The sequence below is a fragment of the Telmatherina bonti genome (genome assembly GCF_933228915.1).
Source record: "Telmatherina bonti genome assembly, chromosome: 17".
NCBI classification, from domain to species: domain Eukaryota; kingdom Metazoa; phylum Chordata; class Actinopteri; order Atheriniformes; family Telmatherinidae; genus Telmatherina; species Telmatherina bonti.
In genome coordinates, this window is record NC_136615.1 from 8779904 (window position 1) to 8802179 (window position 22276).

At 43.2% G+C, this 22276-nt stretch overlaps 1 protein-coding gene across 1 annotated transcript in view; it reads right to left on the minus strand.

The window, feature by feature from the left end:
• Nucleotides 1-22276, minus strand: part of grk3 (G protein-coupled receptor kinase 3) — an 84381-nt gene that overhangs the window by 6274 nt on the left and 55831 nt on the right. Inside the window, exons 6-15 of the mRNA XM_079256620.1 lie at nt 20457-20518; nt 20323-20374; nt 15815-15906; nt 15635-15734; nt 13793-13871; nt 13185-13315; nt 11119-11213; nt 10181-10288; nt 3963-4029; nt 249-349 (exon numbers count right to left, since the gene is read on the minus strand). Of these exons, the coding sequence (XP_079112746.1) occupies nt 249-349; nt 3963-4029; nt 10181-10288; nt 11119-11213; nt 13185-13315; nt 13793-13871; nt 15635-15734; nt 15815-15906; nt 20323-20374; nt 20457-20518 (887 nt within the window). The remainder of the gene's footprint in view (nt 1-248; nt 350-3962; nt 4030-10180; nt 10289-11118; nt 11214-13184; nt 13316-13792; nt 13872-15634; nt 15735-15814; nt 15907-20322; nt 20375-20456; nt 20519-22276) is intronic.

Here is a 22276-nt window from a genome sequence, read left to right on the forward strand (position 1 = left end):
GGCAGTGTTACTCTTCATCTGAACACATGGTGGCAGTGCTGGTCACATGACTCTACTCTCACATTTACACATCATCATCCTCCATCACTGCACTGGTGAAACTAGCTGGGAACTCTGGTCCCATCAGATCGCTGTCTCCCCCAGGGGTTAAACATTAATAAGCAGAAGGTCATCGTGCTGTTTGTGGATGTAAATGCTGACGTGTGTGTGTGTGTGTGTGTGTGTGTGTGTGTGTGTGTGTGTCGTACCCTCGGCCCTGGCATCCGAGCCTTTTGGACACGTCTCTCTGCAGCAACCCCTCCAGGAGATCTTTGAGCTCGGAGGTGAACGAGTCTGGCAGCTCCACGTTCTGCAGGAAGAAGAGGCAGAAGAAGAAAAATGCTGACTCGTCTCCATCCTCTGCCGTTTCCTAACTTTTAAAGTCAGTCTGTGTGGAAATAAAGATAACACAGAGGATCTGCTGCATACGGAGAGATAAATCTACACGGTTTGGTTTTTTAACTCCGAATACTTGAGTTTAAAAAACTCAATGTGAAGCTGACGCATGACGTCAGCTTCACATTCTCCTCATCCGGACCAAAGTTATTAATCATTCAGCGATACATCGGAGCCATCAGAGCAGCGGGGGGTTACTGACTTCCAGTGGGAACTGGGACCAGTCTGTCCCTCCAGTCTCAGCTGATGGACGTTTCAGACAACAGATGAGGTTCCATCCACCTCCTCTTGTGTCAGCGCCTCCTTCGCTCCCATCACGTTCATCTTGTTTAATCACCACCGAGAGCGAACATGCTGTATTTTATTTAGTCTGTTTTGGACTGAAACGCAGTTTTTTACCCCCTCCGTCACACACACACACACACACACACACACACACACACACACACACACACCAGGATTAAGAGGATGAAGCAGAATAAGTGACCGGATTAAAGCCCTAATCTGGATTTATTGTGATATGAAAGATCATACTTTCTCTGTCTAGAGATCCCGTTCAGCCAACAGATCCTCGATGTGTGTGTTTGTTTGGAAGGGTGCAGCTCCAGTTTACCCACCCAGCGGTTTGTACACGATGAGGCTGAAAGCTTCAGATGTGGCGACAAACTTTGTTTTTCCTGACAGACGAGGATGTAACACATCCTGTTAACCCTTCAAACTCCACTGGATCAGCAGGAACCCAGAGCGCCGTCGCTCGCAATGTGAACAGTGTCTGAAGAACGGTGGTGTGGAGCTCTGTGGGGTAAACTGGGATGGATATCTAACCCTTTAGGTGATGTAGGAAAGTTCTCCAGGAGGTTTACGATCCTGATGTAACATGTTTACAGTAAATCCACAAAGAGGGATCCATGATGACGCCATCATATATCACCTTTTCTCTTTTTATTTTTTTAAAGGAACTGTTGGAACACCCTGAATTTCCCCCCTGGGGATGATTAAGTATCTATCCGTCCGTCCGTCCATCTATCTACCCATCTATCTATCCATCCATCCATCCATCCATCTATCTATCCATCTATCTACCCATCTATCTATCCATCTATCTACCCATCTATCTATCCATCTATCTACCCATCTATCTACCCATCTATCTATCCATCTATCTACCCATCTATCTATCCATCCATCTATCTACCCATCCATCTACCCATCTATCTATCCATCTATCTACCCATCTATCTATCCATCCATCCATCCATCCATCTATCTACCCATCTATCTACCCATCTATCTATCCATCTATCTACCCATCTATCTATCCATCTATCTACCCATCTATCTACCCATCTATCTATCCATCTATCTATCCATCTATCTACCCATCTATCTATCCATCTATCTACCCATCTATCTATCCATCTATCTACCCATCTATCTACCCATCTATCTATCTATCCATCCATCCATCCATCTATCTACCCATCTATCTATCCATCCATCTACCCATCTATCTATCCATCTATCTACCCATCTATCTATCCATCATCCATCTATCTACCCATCTATCTATCCATCTATCTACCCATCTATCTATGCATCCATCCATCTATCTATCTACCCATCTATCTATCCATCATCCATCTATCTACCATCTATCTATCCATCTATTTATCCATCTACCCATCTATCTATCCATGTATCTATCCATCTACCCATCCATCTATTTATCCATCTAGCCATCTATCTATCCATCTATCTACCCATCTATCTATCCATCTATTTATCCATCTACCCATCTATCTATCCATCCATCCATCTACCCATCTATCTATCCATCTATTTACCCATCTATCTACCCATCCATCTATCCATCTATCTATCCATCTATCTACCCATCTATCTATCCATCTATCTACCCATCTATCTATCCATCTATCTACCCATCTATCTATCCATCTACCATCTATCTACCATCCATCTATCCATCTATTTCTCTATCCATCTATCCATCTGTCTGTCCGTCCATCCATCCATCTATTTATCCATCTATCTACCCATCCATCTATCATCCATCTACCCATCTATCTATCCATCTATCTACCATCCATCTATCCATCTATTCATCCATCTATCTATCTATCTATCTATCTACCCATCTATCCATCCATCCATCTATCTATCTACCCATCTATCCATCCATCTATTTATCCATCTATCCATCTATCTATTTATCTATCTATCCATCCATCTATCCTTCTTGCTAAGAAATTTAACATGACACAGAATTTATGATGAAACTTCAAGTCAAACTTTCCACCAATCAGAGCTTAAACTGATCCTGATGTCGTATCAGGAGCAGCTAACAGCAGAATGTTCTGTGTGTCTGACAAGAGGAAAAATAATGGTCCTCCGGGACTGGAAGGGAGCCAAGATGACGTATTTGTTGCACGGTGGTGCCAAAAAGCAGGTGTGTTGTGAGGATAGTAGGTAAATAGCAGCGTAAACAACTTTAAACAGGAAAATATGTGTTGAAACAATTTAAAATATTAACAAAGCATCATAATTTCTACAACGAACAGTCGGGAATAAATTCTCTCCTATTCTTCTGGTTGAGCTTCATGCTGCTTTATCCATTCATGCTGTCTCATTTTACTCTGATAAGCTGACAAGTAGAAGGTCTCTCCTCAGGAGTGTGATTGGATGTTTGTCTCTGTGATGGACCGGCGACCTGTCCAGGTGTACCTGCCTCCCACCTGATGATTGCTGGGACAGACTCCAGCTTCCCCGCCACCATGAATGACTGAATGAATGTGACGACTGTCTGCATGTTGGCTGGGTTTAAAGGATCAAATTTCTGCCATATTTTTACATAAAAACCCCAAAATAACATGGAGTTTTAAGGGCTAACCTGGAGCTTCAGAAGCTGCTGGTTATCTCTGTCATTTCTTTCAGACGATCAGTTTTTATATTTAAAGGTCAATGCTAAAATGCTTCGAGTGTGTCAGCATGCAGAGCCAAGCCCCAATCCCCGCAACACACAGCAGCAGTGTTGGTTTGAAGAAAAAAATGGGAAATTGTTTGTTTTCCTGAAATCAATCAGCTCCAATTTGGATGCTTTTTCCCACCAGCGCCGACTTTGCTGGCGTCTCCACATCTCAGCTGTGACCGTGGCCAATGAAACGAGCCTGGAAAATCCATCTGACCCGGCTGCTGGCTGCATTTATCCACGCCAGCTTTCTGTCAGAGCCTTCATCTCCTGTGTTTAGCCGTGACACAGCAGAGCTAAACTACCGCCGCCCGCCATGGACTGCAGGCGCAGACACGCAGTCTGGACAGAAACAAAGACGCGGCGGGAGAAGCCGCCGCCTGATCGCAGCTCACCTGGACGGGACAGCACACACACATAAACCTGTGTACACCGAAAGGCAAACAAAGGAAACCTGCATGTTCAGATGAAAGACTTCCACGTGTTTACATAGAAGCCTTCCAACGTGTGTGTGTGTGTGTGTGTGTGTGGTGAGTCTTACCATGGTGAGCGTCATGCGGTCTATCTCATGTTTGTCTTTGGTCTTGTGCTGTCTGAAGGGGCTGTGCCTGAACAGGAGAGACAAGAGAGACACTGAGGATGAGGAGGGAGGAAGGAGATGATGTGAGGAGAAGCCAACGAGATGCAGGATGCAGAAAGACAACACACACACACACACACACACACACACACACACTCGGGCCTTTCTGAACTCGTCATGCTCCGGCAATCTTGGTAAAAACTCAAACAGCGCTCTCATAAATATTCCAACACATGAAGTCAGAAATGCTAATTTGAAGTGACCTACATCTTCTTCACCCTAATGAACCACCTGCAGCTTCACGGAGGATGAGGAGGATGAGGAAGATGAGGAGGATGAGGAGAATGAACATTACATAACAGAAGTATTTTCACTTCCAGTTTAGCGGGATGTGATTGGTCAGCGAAGCATCCGCAGCACTTTACCCTCAAACGTCTCTTTTCTTTTGCAGAACAGGAGCAGAGATCCGTGCTCCTGATCTGGACGAAATGATGGCGACGAGGAGGAAAGCAGGACGTAGCAATTCGAGCGGTTGCAGACTTGAGTTTGGGAGAAGCCGGAGCAGATGGCAGTTTGCTGCCGGGTTGCATCAGGCGGAAATACAGCAAAGCTCTCAGCAGTTCAGGACCTCCGCTTTCATGTTCTCCTCTCAGGTCTGGACTGCAGGCAGGTCAGTTTTTACTGCGTCGCCATGGCGATGTAGTACGTGCAGAATGAGGAGAAACCCGTTTATAATGTACGATGATGTAACAGTAACGTATTAATAATGTAGCAGGTTATTATTCTATCTGGCCGAGCATGAAAACAGCAGAACTGCAGCTGCATGAATAAAAGTGCTTTTCGCTTTCATTTAAAGTTTTTTTTTTGCTCGCGGCTGTAAGTATTGTTGCTACAGAGCTTCTCTCCTCTTCAGTCTGAAGCTTCCAGGCTTGTGATTGGTCAGACTGCAGGTCAGCTTTCACTTCACCTCGTAACATCTGGAGCTTCTTGGTCTCATTTCTGGGACTTTTCTCTGCAGTTGGCGATGCGTTCACTGGCAGTGGGATTTAGGCGTCTTTCTGAGTCCATGTAGGAGTTCCACGACAGAACCAGAAGCCTCGTGCACAAAGAATTGTACAATATTCATAAGGAAAGATGCCAAAACTGGGAAAGCAGGAGGGGGGAGAAGCCTAAACTGCTGCAATAAGTCTCCAACACCACACACACACACACACACACACACACACACACACACACACACACACACACACACACACACACACACACACACACACACACACACACACACACGCGCAGTAGAATGGGATCATTACACAACAGCTGAAACAAAAAAAAGGTCCCGTTTTAATGTAAATTGATGTAAACAGTAGAGTTGTGACGATATACTTTCGTCTCGATTCAATTTAGATTTTTTTTGGGTGCCGATTCGATTTAAATTGCAATTCTCAAAATTCCTTGACATTGCTGATTTTTGTAGATAAAAAAAAAAAAAAAAAAACAAATGTAGAAAACTTGTTTTTTTTGCTCGTCATTTTTCTTGTTTTCAATGAGGAAAAACCGAGTAGTCAGACCATCATCCTGCTGCTATGATGACCAAAAAGACAAGTAAAAAGATTGATAAAAAAAACAATTAAAATGACAAAAAAATTATAATGGATTATTTTTATTGATTTAAGAAAATAAATACCTTTAAAGTAATTTTATCTAATATTATTTATAATTTAATCATTTTAAATTTGTGAAGCAAAATATCCTGATATTCGATTTTTGGGTTCAATTTTCCCGCCCTTAGTAAACAGATGACCTGCAGCTCATTAGCTCTGAGTGTTGCAGGGAAGCCAGAACTAACTCCACACAGGGGGCGAGTCCATCAGTGTGTCGGTCACGCCGTGCACGACTACAGCTCAGGTGTTGAAGATGGAGGGCAGCGTCCCCTCTACAGACCCGAGACCCCGATGAGACTGCTGGGCTGGAATCGTAGAAAGACGCTGGGAGGAGGGAGACTTGCAGCAGTTTCAGAACTTTCCTCTTAAAACAATCCGGTTTTCTTCCAACGAGGCTTTCAGAGCAGTTTGGTGCGGACGCCTCCTGGTCTGGTTTTACTGCAGCCTGAAGATCCCCGACATTCAGCCTCTTCCGTGTTCAGACTCCAGATTCTTCTCAGGATTTTATGAACCATCATAACTTCAGTCTAATTCTGCTCAGGATGCCAGATGTTGCACTTTGGTTGACATTTTTCACCTTTTTAAAATCCAATTTAAATGAATTAAATCCAATTTCTGATTCCAGTTCAGTTCAGTTCAGTTCAGAAAGTCAATGATTATAATTTATTTATTTTATTTATTATTTAATTTATTTATTTTATTTATTTGTTATTATTTATTTTATTTTTATATTTTTATTTCATTCATTTTATTTTTCTAAATTATTATAATCATATTATCATACTAGTAGGGATGCACTGACACAACTGTACTTATGTATTTGACATACCTGGTACCCATATGAGTACTAATTAATACCATAACAGTGGTACGGAGTGTGTAGCAGGATGTCAGACGTGACAACCATCCTCCTCACTTTGTCGCTTTGACTTCATTCATACACACTTCATCCAAAAGTCCCAGGACAACAATGACGGAGACGAAGCGAACAACTGACCCTCCAACTGTCCCACAGACGTCCTGAAGTGGACTGTGGTCCCGCTCGTTCTCCTGTTCTCTTCTCTGGAACAGGATGAACGCATCATCGTCGATTGATGTGGAATCTATCTTATTTTTTGCCACCTCACAAGTTTCATATATTCACATCGTTCCCGGTGTGTGAAGGTGAAGAGGCAGCGAGACCGGAGCCGCTCCTTTTGCACAGAGATCGTTTTAAGACTCTTTTGTCAGCAGATACATTTCCACAACATGTGACTGAACAACTGGGAGGAGAAGAGTCAATCAGGCCGAGCTAAACGGCAAAAAATAATAAACATAATGAATGAAAACTGGAAAGGTGTCAATAGATCTCACTGGGTTTTAAAGGCTGCAATGGAAAAAGGACAGGGGGGGGGGGGGGGGGGGGGGGGGGTGTTGGTGTAGATTATGCAACGAGCCAAAACAGAAAAGCTTGAGCGCAGACAAGGTGGATTTGTTCTGCAGCAGGATAATGAGCTGCCTGATTCCCTGCAGAACAATAAGAGGAAAGATGCTGCTGCTGACGATCCGCCATTAATCTGAATGAGCTGGAAAGGTTTCATCGTTTCCCCGCCGCCAGACCAACGGATTCTTTACCTTCGCTAATTAACTCCGAACAAATCAAGATTTTTACATCCGCAGCAGATCTAACGTCTAAAAGGATCATGGGAATGAAACTAGAGACGACTATCAGCAGCGCTGCAACGCATCTTTCAGCTCCTTCCTGCATTTTCACAGTTTTCAGCAGCAGCAGAGTCTGGAAGCAGAGAGAAGAGAAAACTGCTGCTCTGTAGCAAACTACCAGTAAACTACGTTCCAGTGACGGGTTCCCAGTTGCTGTAATGGTGCAGGACATACGAGGTTAAATGGAGATGCTTCCCATTAAAAAAGTCCCGTTTTAAAATGGCTGACGACTAGGGTGGCCAGATGTCAAGCTTTGTGCGGGATCGTCACGCATTTCTCTTCTTTTCACACGTCCCACAAAACGCAGCGCTGTCCCACATTGTTACGACCAGTTTTCACGTTTGTGAAGGAAAAAAACAAACAAAAAACAAAACGGGCTTTTACTAATTGTGTGTGGCAAAATATCTGACGGCTGTCACGTCACACCGTCTGCTGATTTGATTGACACTCATGTCAATCAAACTAGGAGGCGGGACTTAATGCACATCTAGGATACACCGATGCACCAACGAATGAAAATAAGTAAATAGAAAAATACACCGAGTCGAACGGGGAGACAACCGCTTTGAAGAAGAAAAGAAAGTTTTGTTACAACAAACACTGGGGAAGCAGATATTCCTGGGTTAAACCTGTTCCAGGAGACTGTGAGGGTATTTTGTGAAGTTTGTCAAAGTCATTTTTCTGTGTCACACGGTGGAGAATATGATGTGAAACGGCACCAAAATCTGAGAGTCACAAAAAAGACGCGCTACTCAGAGGGAAGCTTCCCAGTCGATGGACATGTTCCTGATAAAACCTCGACCGCTAATTCTGTTTGATTCTTGATAACATGAAAGGAACAAGGAAATAGTATGCAAGATTTTACTGTTTCCCTTTGTCAGAGAACTTGAAGTTCATATAGTAGCAGATTGGTTATGTTTGGATAGTAATTTTATTACCAAAAAGCAGAATAGAAAGTTTTTTTTTTTTTTTTAAAACTTTGTCATGAAAGAGTGGAATCACACATTGTCCCACATTTGGTGAGAAAAGATCTGGTCACCCTAGTGAAGACACGTTGCATTTATAAACACAAACACTACCATGTGCACTCCACCGCCCTGTATGACACTAGGTCTGGACGATTAATCGGATTTTAATCTCAGTACGATCTGGGTTTTCAACCATGATAAAAATAAAAGGGTGTGATTATTTTTCTCTCTGCAGTTTCCTCTCCTGCTGTCTTCAGCTGCTAATCGAGCGTCTCTGGCGTTGCAGCGCTGTGCTGTAAACTCCTCCCACAGCCGCTTTGCTTTCATTCAGACACTGTTGCCAACTTGGAGACTTTCTCGCTAAATCTGGAGACTTTTTTTGTTAAAAGTGACAAATCTAGCAGCTTTTACTGGAGTTATTAGAGACTTTTCTGGTGTTTTTGGCGACTGACTTGAAGGCACATATTGTTCTGCAGTTACTGTAAGGAAGGAGCAGCGGGAGCCTCTCCCGTCCTAAAGCACTCCCAGGCGGCCAGTCTCAGTCGGCTCCGGCTGCAGGTCAATGTAGAATAACTGCAGTAGGTTGTGGAAGTTCACCTAAACATAGTTTATACCATTGTCAGTGACAACTGGCTGCATTATTTTCCTATACATAGTTCGGCCAGTTAAACACTGTAATATCCCTCCGTTACGGGGCGTTACCATAGCAACGCGTTAACCAGCTGGTTCAGATCAGCCGTCTTTTAACAGGTGAATGAGAGAAACGCGCTGCAGCCTGACAGCGGTTGTTTGGTATAATACGTACATCCAGGCCAAAGTAAAATAGTTCCTATATAAGCGGTAAAAGTGGATTAAACAACTCGGAACCGTCCATTAGACGGTTATAATGCACGACACGGAGTCTAGAACACCACGACGCGCAGCGTTGGTTAAAAATACTGGATAATTGTGTTAAATAATCGAGATCTCAATTTCAGTCTGAATAACCGTGATTATAATTTTTACCATAATGGAGCAGCTCCACACGACGCCACCGGACTATGACATAAACTAACTTTAACTAAACAAAGTTTGTAACGAGCGCAAACACAAGTAGCTTCAGGACGACTGGGTGTCCCAGTGGTCCAGTCCGGGTCCAGACATGAACCCAACTGGACAGATGTGACCACAGCTGTGTGTGAACGCTTTCCATCCAACCTGATGGAGCTTGGAAGGTGGTGGAGCGAGCCAGCAGCAGGCGTTTAGCCGGGCACATAGCTTCATACTAAGAAAGCTGCTAAACGTCTCCTCATCATGACGTTCTTATTATTTTACCTTTATTTTTCATCTATTTTGTGAAGATATTTTACAAAATAAAAACTATCATGTGGTCGTCGTAGCGTGTGAATTTATATCTGCGTTTTGTTGTTTCTCACACACTCTTACAACACACACATCCAAACATCAAAGGGACAAAAAACATGTCACACACACTTCTCTCTCTTCTGCTCACTCAGACCAAGCACCGAACACACACACACACACACACACACACACACACACACACACACACAGACACACACCTATCACCTGCCTTCTGACCTACAGGGCCCAGACCTATGGCATTTACACACTCCACATCAAACATGCATCCACACACACACACACACACACACACACACACACACAAGATCAAACACACACCACACAGAAGGCGAGCAGGCAGAGATGCAGAGAGGAGGAGAAGTGATTCAAACAGGTTCGCTCTGAGAGACACCAGAGGTTTCAAAGCAGACAGGAAGTCAGGACAAGGGGGAGTTAAGAGGAGGAGGAGGAGGAGGAGGAGGAGAAAAAGCTGGATTCTTACCCTCGGAGGAGCTTGAAGAGCATGCAGCCTAAAGAGAACCAGTCTGCGCTGCTGTCGTACGCCGTCCCCTTCTGCAGGACCTCCGGAGCCATGTAGCCATGAGTACCGCTGCAACACACACACACACACACACACACACACACACACACACGTCTGCTGCATTAAATGCACACTGCAGCCACATTAAAGAGGAGGTAAAACCTGCTGTTAATCAACGTTTCTCCTCCTGCGGAGCATCAGTTTGATCCTGAAGGATCTGGACTCGTTTATAAACCACAGAAAACTGTTTTTTCATTTTCATGTTCGTTTCAGTGCAGCTTCACCTTCATCATCATCATCATCATCATCACTTTTAATCCACAGAAATGATCAGAAAGCTGATTCAACTTTCATTCTGTGATAAAATGATGGAAACTGGTGAATATTTAAACATCCTGTCGTGCTTTTACACCTGAGCAGAGAACATATTTGTGTGTTATCAGACTGAAATTATCATATTTTACTACTTTTACATGATCTACTGGTGCCAAACGAGAGCTGGGGGTGTGTAAAATCTACACCTGGAGAGGCTGCAGAGAAGTCTGTTGTTGTCGTGGCGCTATCTGAATATATTGGCATGAATGTAGACCTTTAAGGGTTAAATACAATCTTGTTTTGTTTCATTAAACAGACACGAGCCATCCAGTCCATCTGCAGGATATGAATCTAACTCAGATCCAGAATCACAACCTGAACATAAAAACACAACAAAATGTCCCAAATTATCCCTAAAAATCAATAAAAGTCTAAAACAGGACAGAAAAATATCATAAAATATATTTTTTAAAGACATTTAACTGAGATTTACGTATTTCAGCCAGGATTTCCTGCTGTGTGGTAAAAGGTTTGTCCCAACTTGTGTTAAATAAAAGCAGCTCAACGGAGACATGTGCACTTACACGCTCGCATGAGGTTTCTTCTTGGAGAAGTCGCAGGCTAGGCCGAGGTCGGAGATCCGAACGTGGCCGTGCTCGTCCAGCAGGATGTTGGCAGGCTGATGGGAGGAGAGCGGAGAGACAGGGTGGATGCTGATGATGGCAGAGTTTACGTCACGAATACAGGGTTAAACCTGTCCTGGTTATCCTCTACGACTCATTTACTCTCCAAAGTACCATCTTGTTTACTGAAACTTTAACACTGTTCCTCGACTTCCAGTAAAATATATCTGTTATTATGGCAACCAGTCTAAACAGGGGGAGCGGAGGAAAAACAGGACGGATAGAAGCTGATGGCTGACATGAATCTACAACTCAGACTGGACTTTCACACTTTTATGCACCTTTTTCTGCAAAACAAACCTAAATGTTGTGCGTTTCTACAAGCAGCAGGAAGTGATGTGCTTTTATTCTGAAGGTTTCAAATTAAAATCATTAAAATAATGTGAACTTTTCCATTTTTAATAACCTCAGAATTAAACAGGTAAAAATTCTATGAACACAGATGCAAACTGTGAGTCTGAGTCCATGTTTTACACACATGGCAGCTCATGACAACACACAAGGAATATACAGATAAATCCACATTTAGTGCTTAAATTACAGATAAAATAACATTTTATCAGTTCATTTCTGAACAACTGTGATGAATTTGAGGTTTTTAGTGGTGAAAACAGCAAACGTTCTGCAGCCAGACGGAGCATCTCGGATGTTTAAAAAATCTAGAAACACTTTCTGAACTCAGAAATGTTTTCTAGAAAAGATTCAGCATCTTTACTGACCAACTTCAGTGTGTTTAGAAAACAGATGGAGAGGGAAAATCAGTTGCAGGAACACACAGTGTGGAAGCCGAAAAGCTGCGTTTCCATGGCGTTTCCATGGCGTTTCCATGGCGTTACTGTGGGAAAACGAGGATCCTGACTGTTGCAGTTTTCCAGAAGAATCCGAGGTTGTTCTTGTAAAATAAACCTTGACTTCCAAAACGCATCATCAGCCTCCTCATCAACGCTACTTTCATACACAAAGTCCACCTGTGTCTCACTATGCTCTCATGGAATCCAGTTTCAGGTTCTAGTTCTGGATGTCGGCTGTGTTCAATGAAAATCTTCCTGAGGCCACGTGGAAGTCTGCCTTGGGGTTTGCACATCCTGCACATCCAACGCTGATTTCTCTTTTTGGCCTTCACACACACAGTTCTCCAGACTTCCTGGATCTGTTCATATTATTCTGCTTTAAATATACTGAAAGTTTTAATCAAATCTTTTATTAAAAGGATATTAACGCTATAAAGCCAGTTTCAGAGACATTGCACATTATTTTATGTCAGAAACTTTACTAAAACCCTCCTGTAGACTATATGGCACTGGTCTCCTGTCCTCTGACACCAGAAAGCAGGAGATTACACTACTTTAATTCTGACCTATCATATTGTAATTAAGGCTAAAAATTCCATAAAATAACAAAATCTGAAAAGAAAATTATTATTTAAAGGACCAAATGAAAGACTTCAGAATAAAAAAGGAATTTTTCTGCCCAGTTCTTCTTAGTTTGGGCTTTAAAGGGTTAACACATTTTGATATTTAACATGTTCAATTCACTTGTCTTTGATAGAATCTTTGGTTTTTATGCAGCATTCGTATTACTGAGGTGTTTATTTATTCTCATTTTATTTGTTTTATTGTATTTACGCCGTTTTATCTGGATCTATATGCAGAATCACTTCCAAGCTCGAGACAACTGGTATGTGCCATCATTCATGGAGCATACTTGCCCCTATCAAATAAAAATCAAATCAAATAAACTTATTGATTATTCATGATGGATGCTGTTTTTATACCCAATCATGGCGCCCTCGACCTTCACCAATCTGCACATCTAGAAAATTTCCTGCTCCCTGTTAGTCTTTCCATGTTTCTGCCCCATCCCTTTTTTTATTTTAGATACAAAAAAGTTGGTCAGTGAAGACACAGGACATCGTTTTCTATGAAAAGAGGCTCACGCCACCTCCAGGATGCGGCTTTCGGGTCTACCTTGAGGTCTCTGTAGACGACGAAGCGGTTGTGCATGTGCTCCAGGCCCAGGATGATCTCAGCCGCATAGAAACGCATCTCCTTCTCGCTGAAGACACCGTGCTGAGACAGGTGGTAGTGCAGGTCGCCCCCTGAACACAAACACATAACGTCAAGAGGGTTATTATCTCACAGCACCTCAGCTGCAGTCAGGAGCCACAGAGGGGCTGTAAAATCCTTCTGGGAGGAGAAACGGGAATCAATGGGAGGCCTTCAGCTGTCTTGGTCCTAACATGTATTGACTGTTTATTTATAGCTCAGCTGAGGCCGACGGCGTGCGGCCTGGTGGTGTAAGCTGCACGCCGATCACTGTCCACTTTGAACAGAGTCTCAGATGAAGCTGGTTCCACGCTGGCGCATCCTGGGGATCAAACGCCACTAGTGAGGATGTTAGATAAGCTAACACATGCGGGTGGCCGCGGCGCGAAGTTAATCAGGGAGGTCAGACACCAACAGAGCTCGCTAGGGAGGGGGAATGACCCGAGTCTGAGTAATCTGGTCTTTCTGTCTTTGGATGGATCGAATGAGGATGGAGTTGAGTGTAGGAGGGGGGTGGAGGGTCAGCTTACCATTCATCAGATCCAGGATGAAGCACAGCTTGTCGGGGGTGTGGAAGGCGTATGTCATACACACGATGAACGGGCAGTCCTGGAAAAACACGGACAGAGTAAATTCAGTGAAACAAAGTTTACAGCGACGGTTCTCAGATCCTGACGTTCTGCAGAGTAAAAGAAAAAAACTCACTTTTTATTTATTCATTTCACCCAAAAATGATCCATTTCTGTCTCTGCTGAACGTTAACTCAACCGTAAGGTCCAAACAAAACACATCTGACACGTTTTGATGGGAAACTCTAGTTTTCTTGTTTATTTTTTATGTAAAATATTTATATTTTAAATAATCAAGCAACATAATTCATCATCCAATCAGGTTTGAGTATTTAATGTCTATTCAATTCAACTTTATTTATATAGCGTCAAATCACGGCATCTGAAGACACTTTATCGACAGAAGAAAAATATAATGAAAGCCAATTCATAACAGCCTATATAATGAAACCAACAGATTGAGTTGGAATCTCCCATCCTGAGCAAGCACACGGCGACAGTGGGAAGGAAAAAACTCCCTTTTAACAGGAAGGAAACCTCCGGCAGAACCCGGCTCAAGGACAGGCAGCCATCTGCCTCTGCTGTGTGTCTGCTTCTGCTTTATGATCAACACTTCCATTATGAGATGCTTCTTCATCAGATCACGTATTTCATGAAGACAACAACATCAAGCCCCCTCCCACTTCCACGCCCAAACACCCACAATGACACATGAAACAGTCGTGTTTGGTTTAGTTAAAAACATGTCAGAGGTGGAAGATCAGGAAACTCTGAACAGTGAGCATTTTTTATACTCTCTGGACTTGCTAGTTAGCACTAGTGATCAGAAGAGAGAAACCTGGTGTGATCTATCTTTTGTGTGGTCTGTGAAGGTTTGCAAAATTTCCTGGACATGTAGCATTACTTCAAGTGAGCAGATTTTTTGTGCGCGTCATTAATGTGGTTTGACCAAAGAGACTGTATATGAAAGATGGACGGAGCCTCCGGTGGTTAAAAGTGAAGCCTATGTGGAAGTGCATAAAACTGCAGTTCCCCCTTCATCCACTAGGGGCTGCTAAACAGAGCAAATCCCCATAGACTCCCATGTTAAAAAGACCAACTTCACAGCAGAAATATTTACATGTTTACAGCCTGGTTGAAAAATCCATTTTCGGTTAATAGGTCAGGTTTACCTTCAAGACAACTGTGGGGGGAGTGAATATTTTCCTAATTCGCCTGTTTAAAAGCAATTTAATCCCAACAGTCAGGGGCGTGTCCTTTTGATTGACAGGTACCCGATCTCCCGCTTCAAGTCAGAAGAACGTGGAACAACTGCGGTTTTTAGCCGGTTAACAATGTGACTTAGCTTTAGCCCGCTTACCTCCATTAGCTGGTTAACTTCTGTTATCTCCGGGTTAGCTCCGTTAGCTCTTAGCTACAGAAAGTTCGGAGTTCGCTCGATGTCAATTATCCACCATGACGCTCACAGCCCCCCCTCTCAGCTCCACATCTTTGCCCATATATGTATTCTTCAGGCGATATGACGTGCATGCCTCTGCCAAGATGGCGATGGTAGGAACCGCCCACCGAGCTTCAATTCAGCTCCTCAGAAACCTATGGGTGACGTCACGGAGGCTCCGCCCATCTTTTTATATAAAGTCTGTGGGTTTGACTGAGTGGGAATCCTCGCAATTTTCCAACCTTCCAGGTGTTTGGAAATAAAGACACTTTAGTCGTGATGTCTTGAAATCTTCCTGTTTCACCAGCAGTGATGACGAGCATGTTAGCGTTAGCTGGCTGTGTGGCGGCTGCTGTGTAACTCACCCCTGTGCTGACTAGCGACAGCATTATTCTCTCATTGAGCGCCAGAGTCTCCCCCTGCTTCATCTTGATCCTCTTCTTGTCCAAACACTTCATGGCGTACCTGACACCCAAACAGAACACGTTACAAACACCCAGGTATAGGTGCGGCTGCTACATTCTTTGTGTTTCCCCCCCTCTTACATCTTCCCCGTGTCGGCCTTCCTGCAGCCGTACACCTCGCCAAAGCCGCCCCTGCCGATGATCCGATGCACACTGAAGTCATTCATGGTGAGCTGGAGGGGGAAGAGAGGAGCAAAGGGACTTTAAAACACCAGGACAAACAGTTCTCCCACCAAAAATAACTAAAAACCAGCATTATTTCATTGTTTTCATGACTTGTAATAAATGAAAAAACAGTCCCACAGGTCAGTGTGCTTTTAGAACTCAGCATAACAAACATCAGGTGCAGAAAAAATACTGCACATCTCAGGATTAAAGACTGTTTTGATCCAGTATGAGTCACCGAGATGATCCAACCGAGTGACCCGTCAGCCCATATGATGCGATGTTTACACGGCCTGCTTAGTGTGGGCATGAAATGGAGCCAAGCTAACAGCTGACGGTTCCTGTTTAAAACTCTGACCGTTGTCCAGACGCACATTTATTATGGAAATAGATGTTTGATTAACCGGCGTGTAAACCAGCTATAACATACCAGAGTATCTCCTGTTCTGCAGCGTCTCATTCAGTTTAAGAGCAGCTGCATCTGGATGGGGGGGTTTCCTCGTCATTTCCTCAACATAACATAATCCTGCGCTTCATTTTCACTGTGTTTCAGTGTATCTTCGCTCAGACGTGACCTGCTTCCTCGTTCAGATTCAGATCCACATGCAAACTAAAGGCCAGTCCTCTCATCACTCATCATTTACACCAGTCCAGGTTACGTTCAACGTGTCAAGACTGCAGGAATCAGATCTTTGAGCTTTATTCTTTCATTTCCTTTTCAAAGAAAACAAGCAAAGACTTGTTTTTATTGGCTGGTAGTCATCAAGATCCACCGTTGTCAAGCTCATTAAGCCTGATGTCTGTCGGTCAATCCACCAATGTGCAGTCATATATATATACAGTGACCAATATGTTCAACTATTTACACCAATTCCACTAGTAAACCTCTAAAGCTCCAAAAACACACGGACTCGCTACGCTCCAAGTCGACTCCTCCCTCTCCACAACGACAACTCCAAAATGTGCAACTTATGAATCCCAAGCCCCGCCCACCAGGAACTCCTTAATTACCACAAAGAACAGGTTTCTCCTAACTCCCCACATTAATACATACACAACACACCAACATTTAGACACACTGGTAAACCCCGTACATTTCCCACATTTTAAACACAAACATAATATTCCGGCGCCTTGCCACAGTCAGTGGGGCGCCGGATGGTGACGTCACTGCCGCATTGCGCATTTCGTGGCTGTTTAGACATCGCACACCCATTGATCCTGTTTACCCATTCATCCCCAGCAGACATGGTCAACACCCAGGTAAGTTTCCCTCCTGTACCCTGTTCCCATCACTGTGACGAGGTGGCCTTGTCGCAGTGATGCAGCAGGGAAACGCCGAACGCTTGCTGGACTTCTGGCATCAGGAGTTGCCCACCCCTGATGTCCAGGCCATTTTAAATGTACATACAGTAGTTGTACATTTCCACATGCGTGTCGCGTTCCTGACCGCCTGAACTGACTCATCTTAACATAAAAACTGAGGTCACATCTATTAGCAGGAAATAGAACAAGTTCTCCTCTGTTTGCTTTCTCATGTCAGACTAAAGGATCTTATACTTTTAATGTAACATGAACTTATAGAAGCAGCATTGGTTGGACATGTCAATGCTGGGATTTTTATTTTAATTACATTTCTGCCACCTCAGGAAAAAGGCCAGGGGCAGGAGGGATGACAAACACCCTCCACTTGTAAACAAGCCAGATTTGATTTTTCACCGCAGTCCGAGTGGAAAATGATGCCGCAGAGAGAAAGTGTCAGCACCGATCGTCACGCTTTCATGTATTAACCTGCTGAAATCACACTTTCTCTGCTCAGGCACTCGATCGTTGGAACTGTTTCTCATCCGTTTTACCTGCGAGGAGAACAACTCTTCCATGCTGTACGCAGACGCTTTAATCCAAAGCTAAATGAACCAAACATGCATGTGTTGTGGGTGGAAGGAAGCCGGACTACCCGGAGAGAACATGCAAACTCCACACAGAAAGGCCACTGTTCAACCCTTCCCCCAGTCGAGGCTCGAACCCGCGACCTTGTTGCTATAAGGCTGCAGTGCTAACCACTCAGATATCATGAGTTAGATGCTAATCGGCAGCTGGAGCAGTTTAGTTCAGTTTAGTTTATTAAGGATCCCCATTATCTGTAGCAAGCTACATCTATTCTTCGTGGGGTCCGGCACAATTATAACGTCCAAAAACATAAACTTGTAAAAGTTACTCAGCACATCAGCACTTCTGTTCAATCCTGGAATAAAAGCTATTTACACACTGAAATCCATCTCTTTACATCCATTTTTACATACTAAATACATGCAGGTCATGTCTATTCATGTTATATCCAGTACTTTAACCATAATACATCGTATCATATAAACAGTTTACTGTAATACACACAAAAATATGCCTACTCATAATTGAAAATTAACCTATATATTTGATTATCTATAATACAAATCTTCTAGTTGACCTCTATCCACATTATCAATATGTTTACTCCATTACACATTCATTTGTATTTATTATACTTTTATCACCAAACCCTTATAATTATGATTTATTTAGAAATCTGGACTTTTAAGAAATAGTCTTTTCATATTATTTTAAAGTTTTTTAGGTCAGTGGTTAATTTAATGTTCTTCAGTAGAGAATTCCATGTTTTCATGCTTCTATACAGAACAGCTCTTTTTATAGCATCTGATTTTGCTTTAGGCAAGCTAAAATCTTTTGCATGTCTTGTGGTTTATTTGTAATTACAAATTCCTGTTTGACGGTGCGAACGTTAGACATATATAAACTGTCTCCATTATGATCTATTTGTTTAAATTGGTCCAAATATAAAATACGAGGAAGCTACAGGTTTCAGGTTTTACGGTCGTTTTTCGTTTATTTTTGTCGAACCCCCGGGCTTTGGCTCACTCTGAGAACATATGAGACATTAAGGATGGTTTAAGTAAAGATAGTTGGATGAACGGGATGCTGAGCGAACAGGTGAGGTGGTTCACCTGAGAATCCATGTAGAAAGACTGAAACGTCCCTTCCCTCCACTACGATGTGTCCCCGCGTTGTTCTGCCAGACTGTTTACTGGTTTCGAACTGGAACTGACATCCGATCCAGTAAGTTTTTAATCTTTCATTGGTCCTGTAGGTAATTAATCTACTTCTACATGTTTTACGGCTCCTTTTGCAGAAACGAGACGTTTTAAAAGATCGATTTCATCCTGCATATTTATCTGTCTTTGCCTTTCATAGCAGGCAGAATAAATGTATGAATCAGACAGGAATCCACACAGGTTAACAGATTACATTTAATTCAGGGATGTCCAGAGTCGGTCCTGGAGGGCTGCAGGTTTCCCACGTATCACCAGGTGAGTTGGAGCAGGGATAGCTGGAAATCCTTCAGGACTGTGTCCCCTGAGGACCAGAACTGGACACCTCCGACTCAAGTGATTCATTTGAGCCGTTTTGCAGCCTTGTGAGCTCGTCGCAGTACGGATGTTTCTCTTTAGCATCTTTTTAAATGTGTTGAAACTAGGGGTGGGAAAATCAAATTGAAAAATCGAAAATCTGGATTTTTTTGCTTCACAATTTTAAAATCGAAAATCTGGATTTTTTTTTTGCTTCACAATTTTAAAATAGATTTTTTTGTTTAAAAAAATTGATTTTTTTTTTTTAAACAAATGAAAATAATCCATTATAAAATTTTTGTCATTTTTATTGTTATTATTAATCTTTTTACTTGTCTTCTTGTGCATGGTAGCAGCAGAATGATGGTCTGGCTACTGTGTGGTTTTTCCTCATTGAAAACAAGAAAAATGACGAGCAAAGAAATAAGTTTCATACATTTATTTAGTTTTTAACCTTTAAAAATCCGCAATATCGAAGAATTGTGAGAATCACAATTTAAATCGAATCGGCACCCAAAAAATCAGAATCCACTGGAATCGGGACAAAAACGTATCGTCACAGCCCTAGTTTAAACCCAGTTTACTGACAAGAAACCTGAAAGTTTACATGGAAACAACACCGACACTCTTCCAACACGGCGGTCAAAGTCCAGGAGAAACCACCTGAAACACCGTGGGGATCACAGAAACCAGTGCTCCCAGCAGATCCCAGTTTGTGTAGTAAATAACTGAATGAAACATCAAGCACACGGTTCGCAGCTCCATCACAAACACAACCCGATGACAGATCGGTGATTTAGTGGGAAGAATTTCCTCCTGAACATCAGAACTGGATTCTAAATCTTCCTGCACAATGACAAACAGGAGGATGATGAGGAATAAAAGAAATAAAAGGATCCAGATGGAAATCCAGCCATTTTAGTCTAAATACCCGCGTACATACAGCAGACCAACATGCAGTTTGGTCTGAAGGGGGAACAAAAACCTCTGATGTGGATCAAATGCGTGAATCTGACTCACGTGGATGTTGAGCTCCACGTTCTTCCACTGGCAAAAACGGGTAAACTTGTCACTGAGGGGAAAAAGAAAGGAAAAGTTAGGTTGAATCTGCGAAGCCACAGAAATCACTTGTGTTTCCGGACGTATCGCCTCACCTCTCGATGAACTTCTGGAAGATCTTCCCTCTCAAGCTGTCGCAGATCTCCAGGATGTACGGCTGCAGGAGCAGAGGAAGACAGGACTCATCAGGATTACGTCACGCCGCCGAGGCCGGCAGGTTTATCAGCAGAAACACTCCAGTTTATTCTGGATTCTACGCGTTTTGTCAGAAAAATGGAGCCGATATGATTATATTTTGTCATTTTATGATGTATGTTTGATCTTTTTGCAGAACAGAAGCATGTTTGCAAAGTTTTGGACACACAGGATGGTCTGTCGCTAAGGAAACGCAGCCTCAGGGGAGAATTTTATAACCAGAGGAGAAGCCGTGCTGCCGTCTTAAAGAGGAAATTGTTGATTAGATTTAGCGAGCTGGAGGAAAACGTTTCCCGTTTTGCTGTGCGTTATGTTCTCCTGGGTGGCCTTTTGCTTCATAACCAGCAGCATGAATGTGGAAATGTGGAGGTTAACAATGATCCTGCTTCGGTGCACGGCTAACTGGACGCCGGACTTGATCTTCAGCAGACAGAACGCACACGGCGCCCTCCTCGCTGCACAGTGACAGCTTTGTAAACACAGAAGTCACATGAACACGAGAAACCCATATTCTGCTGAGCACACGTGTTTGATGACAGCCAATCACGTCACAGGGTCATTTCCAACCGATCACATGACTGTTTCAGGAACGAACGAGCTGCAGGGAAACGCCACATGTGATTGTTTTGGTCTCGGAGGTCAGACTGAGAGGAGCGAGTCCGTCTGAGGAGACGGAGTTCCTTGTGTCGTACGTGGAAAAAACATCCCGATGTCAGAGGAAAGGATCCACGTTTCTGAATCGTGCATCTGGGTTATGACTCTCCAGATGAAGCTGCAGGATCTTCAGGAAATTAAACGCCTAGTGTCGCTTATTTCCAACCCAGACTCGTGTGTGTGTGTGTGAACGTCAGAACATCGTTTAACCTCTGATCAACTGAATGCAACACAAGCAGAAGGTATTATGCAAAGTGTTGCATCACCTTTCCTTTTAATAATCAGCACCAGTAAGAAGCTTCCAGCTTTAACACCCCCCCATAAAACCATAGCAACTGGTTTCTTCTTCTTACTGGGAGCCGGCTACAGCACGGAGAGTCCTTTGTCTCTTTGGCCTGGAGGACACCACGTCCACGATGTCCAAAAACAATGAGAAAAGTGGACTCATCAGACCGCAGCACACGTTTCCACGTTGTGTCAGTGGATCTGAGGTGAGCTCAGGTCAGAGAAGCCGGCGGCGTTTCTGGGCGGGGTTTATAAATGGCGTAGGCTTTGATGGGACAGTTTTAACTTGAACTGGATTCACTGGTTTTCTGGCGTCTTCCTGAGCCCACGCCGTGATGTCCTTCACACAACGATGTCAGTTTTAATGCAGTGGCATATGGGGACTGCGAGTTGTGGGAAACAGTGATGGTTTAGCTCTTTCCACCGACACGAAGAGATTCCTTCAGATTTTCTGAATCTTTTCTGACTATAGATGATGAAACCACTAAATTCCTGCCATTGTTCTTAAACTCTCGGACTATTTGCTGATGCAGTCGCTCACACAGCGGTGTACGTTGCTAATCCTTGCTTGTTAAGTGCCGAGACTTTTGGGAGCTGCTTTTATACCCAATCATGACACCCACCAGTTCCCCTGTAAAATGGTCCAAACAGCTTTTTTGGAACACGTTGAAGACATCGTGATGGAAAACAAAGTTGTTCAGGTTGCATTAAACTGAATACAAGTTAAACAGGTTTGTAAATTATTATATTCTGGTTTTTTGTTTTACAAAACATCCCAGGC